The sequence below is a fragment of the Lissotriton vulgaris genome, chromosome 1_2, assembly GCF_964263255.1.
Source record: "Lissotriton vulgaris chromosome 1_2, aLisVul1.2, whole genome shotgun sequence".
In the NCBI taxonomy this organism is placed as follows: Eukaryota; Metazoa; Chordata; class Amphibia; order Caudata; family Salamandridae; genus Lissotriton; species Lissotriton vulgaris.
The window spans coordinates 209,803,812-209,807,960 of record NC_141686.1 but is presented as its reverse complement, the minus strand read 5'-3'; the positions used below and the strand labels follow the sequence as shown (position 1 = coordinate 209,807,960).

At 41.2% G+C, this 4,149-nt stretch overlaps 1 protein-coding gene across 1 annotated transcript; it reads left to right on the top strand.

Annotated features, from left to right (window-relative positions):
• The first annotated feature begins 1,790 nt into the window (after positions 1-1,790).
• Positions 1,791-2,723, top strand: LOC147734994 (olfactory receptor 5F1-like). The gene has a single exon (XM_086953732.1). It carries the CDS (start codon positions 1,791-1,793, stop codon positions 2,721-2,723), a length of 933 nt encoding a protein of 310 aa, XP_086809858.1.
• The last annotated feature ends 1,426 nt before the right edge of the window (positions 2,724-4,149 follow it).

Sequence of the window (4,149 nt, the reverse complement as noted above, 5' to 3'; positions counted from 1 at the left end):
AACTAACAATTCAATATTCCCTAAAGGCAGGAGTAAAAGTGGAGCAATCTTAACTAAACATTTTGCATGTAAATCGTTGGAGAGAGACAGAGTATATAACATAGGCAAGAATGCTTTATTAAAGAAGAAAGAAGAGTATAGGTAGACAAACACCCACAAGTATATATTTACCTAGGACGGAAATGAAGACTAACCCTGGCCACGGGTCAGTTTGGGAAGAGGCAAGTAAAGGACCCTCAAGGACTTAGGATGTCAGTAGGCGAGCAGGTACAGCTCTTGGACAGTCAGGACAGGATACCCCTCAGGATTGGGATCAGGACTGGGCTCATCAAAGGGCACGACCAACATCTGCAGCTTCGGATGCAACGCCTGCGCTACTCCCTCTCTGCACAGAATCATCCAATAACCCCGATTGGGTTTTCGAATCTCCCAGCAAAGTGCTTCGCCAGCACTTAAGATTATTCCACCCCAGTGAGTTTGTGGAAATTACGGACAGAGTGCTCCGCAGCTCTCTGTATCAATCACCTATAGAGTTTGTAGGGTCTGTGATAGGTCAGCTACTCGGACAAGTCGGACAATTTCTCTAGCTAAAACTAGACTAGTTATACTGTTTTCGGGTCAGTGGACCACCCACAAATGTTGCAAATGACAGGATCCCCAACTTCGGATTGGACAAGAAAGGGGGTTAGGTCATTGTCACCACCTAGAATTTGGTGTTCCCATAATTAATATTTATTTTTCGTACCCACCCCTTACATTCCAGTTCCCATGGCATTTGAGTTAAAGAGAACAATAGGACACACAGTGGAAAGACAATTTTGTATCAATTTCAGGTGTAGTTCGGCTTCTTCTCGCTGGGTCAGAGTGCAGGTTCCCAGGAGCATCTCAGCTTTGGCAGCCAGCTGGCTGAGTTCCACTGATGCAAGGCTTGGCTCTCTTGTCACGTGGTCAGTTCCTCTCAGACTTCTAAGATGGAGAGGCTCCCCACTCCCAGGCCCACATATACGCGGTACATGAAAAGTAAGCGAAAACAAATTAGAAACACAGAAAAAATGAATACACTGTACACCATGAATAGCTTCACTACACCCCTTACTTCATAATATCTATAGCGTTAGAAGTTAAGCAGAAATAAACAGCTGAGCCAGAGCAGCGGTAGCAAGCAGAGAGCGTGTTAATAAACTAAGCGGCCATTTTAGCAGTAATGCGCATGAGCGAAAAATCCCTCCAGAACTACGAGTGCGTCACATCACGTGAGTATAACTGACGCATGCGCAGACTATAATCCTGCAAAGCAGCGATCAGTCAGTATGCAAGCTTTGTTAGGATTAGGAAACACATAAGCAAGCGTCTCTGGGACATCCTCGTGTAGTGTGAAAGTGCAATATTAATAACAGAACAGGTTGATTACTATCATTAGTTATTATGCAAGGTTCTTGAATTCAAGCAAGTTGCTTAACGTGCGACTCATTGCTCCATCAGTAGCATGAAAAGTACTAATTGGTGTGTATTTTTTTATTAATTATAAGGTTAAGATGAAAATTACTATTTAATTGTTGAGCCTTTTGTTGAGCCCTCACATCCATTTCCCATGAATGACTAAAATAAGGATGGAAGCAATAATTCCTACTCTGTTCTCTGCTGGAAAATATGTCATGGTATATGTAGTATTCATTGTCTTATGTTTGTGTGTCTATTTCAGTAGCTGTTTCTCAACCCTCAAGTACCCAAGGATAACGTATCTCCTGACGTCTGTCTTTTCATACATTTTTTCTTCACCATCAAGACAAATGAATGATTGGAACAGGACCTCTGTCACAGAATTCATCTTTCTTGGTCTTGCAGAAGATTCAAAACTCCAGGTCCCACTTTTTGTCTTCTTTCTTCTTGTGTATATCATTACAGTAGTGGGCAATATCAGTATAATGACTCTGATCCGGTTAACTCCTCCTCTTCACACTCCCATGTACATCTTGCTCTTTAACCTGTCATTTGTAGACATCTGCTACTCCACCATCATAACACCCAATATGCTGGTAAATGTCATATCAATCAAGAAAACTATTTCATTGTCAGGATGTATGGCACAGATGTTTTTCTTTGGAGGCATAGGGAGTGTGGAGGTTTTCCTACTAGCTGTGATGTCCTATGACCGGTTTGTTGCTATATGCAGGCCATTGCTTTATAATTCTATTATGACCAACAACGTGTGTGCATTCCTTGTGAGTGGAGCCTATGTAATAGGCTTCCTTCATTCTCTGCTTCATGTCCTTTGTCTGCTAAGGTTGTCTTTCTGTGATTCTAATAAGATTGCCCATTTCTACTGTGATGTGCCACCACTGCTGAAGCTCTCCTGCTCTGACATCTCTCTTAATGTGGCCATTCTGATTTTTCTGACTGGAGGTCTCATTTTAGGATCTCTAGCCTTAATTCTTATCTCTTATGCTTATATTCTTTACACCATACTAAAGATCAGATCTTCTGAAAGAAGATGGACGGCATTTTCTACTTGCTCTTCTCACTTTTTTTGTGTCATCATGTGCTTTGGGACTCTTGTCTTCATGTATGTAAGACCCAGATCCAACTATTCTATGGATCAGGACCGCATCGCATCTGTGTTCTACGCTGTGATGATCCCTATGCTGAACCCTCTGATCTACAGCCTGAGGAATAAGGATGTGAAAGAAGCTTTGAGAAAAATAATGTCACGAAAATCATGGTAAACATGTGTGTGCACACAAACACATACACACGCTTGGAAATATGAAAAACTTTGCTTGTAAATTTAGATGTAATAGCACACCTACACAGGTATGCGCACTAGTAACCTGCACAGGTATATGCACTAGTAATATGCACATTTCTGCAATGTGTGTAAATATCAGAATTTGACAAAGAAATCTTCACTTGCATGGGTTGATTGTTAAATCAATGTTTTATATAACATAACAAAAACTCAAAATATGTTCAAGCTTGAGCCTAAACTAATCATTAAGAACATGACTTTGCAATCTGGAGAATAGCATTAGCCTGATACACGTTTCCACATAATACAAGAGAGTGACCTCTAGAAATAGCTGTGGATAATTATTTAACTATATTTTTTCTTTTTTTTCTTTACATTTATGAGCTACCTGCATTGTGCGCAAAACATCATCCTCTGCGATTGTTTGGTAGAGCAGTACTATTATGAAACACCTTAGGTGTTACCTTTTTATTTCGAAACTTTTTCTCAAATTAACAGTGCCGTGTCCAGCAATGAGCAGCAGTTGGCTCTGTGGATGATAAGCTTCCTCTGGCAGCCGCACACAGTAGCGACCGTTGAAGGGAGTGTATTACACCACCCGCACAATTTGGGGTGGAATTGTGATGTACTTTTTACTGTCTTTAAAAACTGGTGGTGAGGGAAAAAAATGCAAAAATTACCCCCACACCCATGATTAAATCTCCTTCGGCGTGGGGGTCATTAGCTATGTGACTTTCAATAAAACAACAATTTTGGAAAAAACAAAACCTTGGTAAAGTTAGATGAACTGCTGTACAATCCACTGGAGGTCATCCAATAAACCTTTTGGGGCTGATTCACAGAACTAATTTAAGACAAAATCCTAAACTTACTCCTTTTGGTATTCACAGAAGTTAGGATTTTATCTTAAGACAGACTTAAGACAGAATCCTAACTTAAGTCTGTCTTAAGTCTGTCTGAAGTTCGATAAGCTACTGACCTCTACATGATAGCAGAGGCCACGCTAGCTGTGGAACAAAACTGAAAAAAAGTGGTAAAGACCTCAAGGACTCCCGCAATGCAGAAGACTCACTAGGCAGTGTCCCATAGTACTCACGATTTGCAGCGCCTTGACAGGGGACCAGTCTTAATACTAAAGGAAAATCAAAAATGTGAAAAAAATAATTGGCTTCAGGTGCTACACGAAGACAGCCCAGTGGAGGGTGGGATGTCAACTCACATTTGAGTAATGGAACAAGGCCGCCGCCATGTTAGGGCAGAATCTTGATTATAATTCCAAAGGAGGAGGCAGAGGGCAGAGTGCAAGAAGAGTAGTATAGGGTTATGTAGGTGCAGTAAAATCCTGCAGTTGATGGTGGCATGCTCAGATCTCTGGGAAGAGCCGTGGTTATGAAACAGCGCAA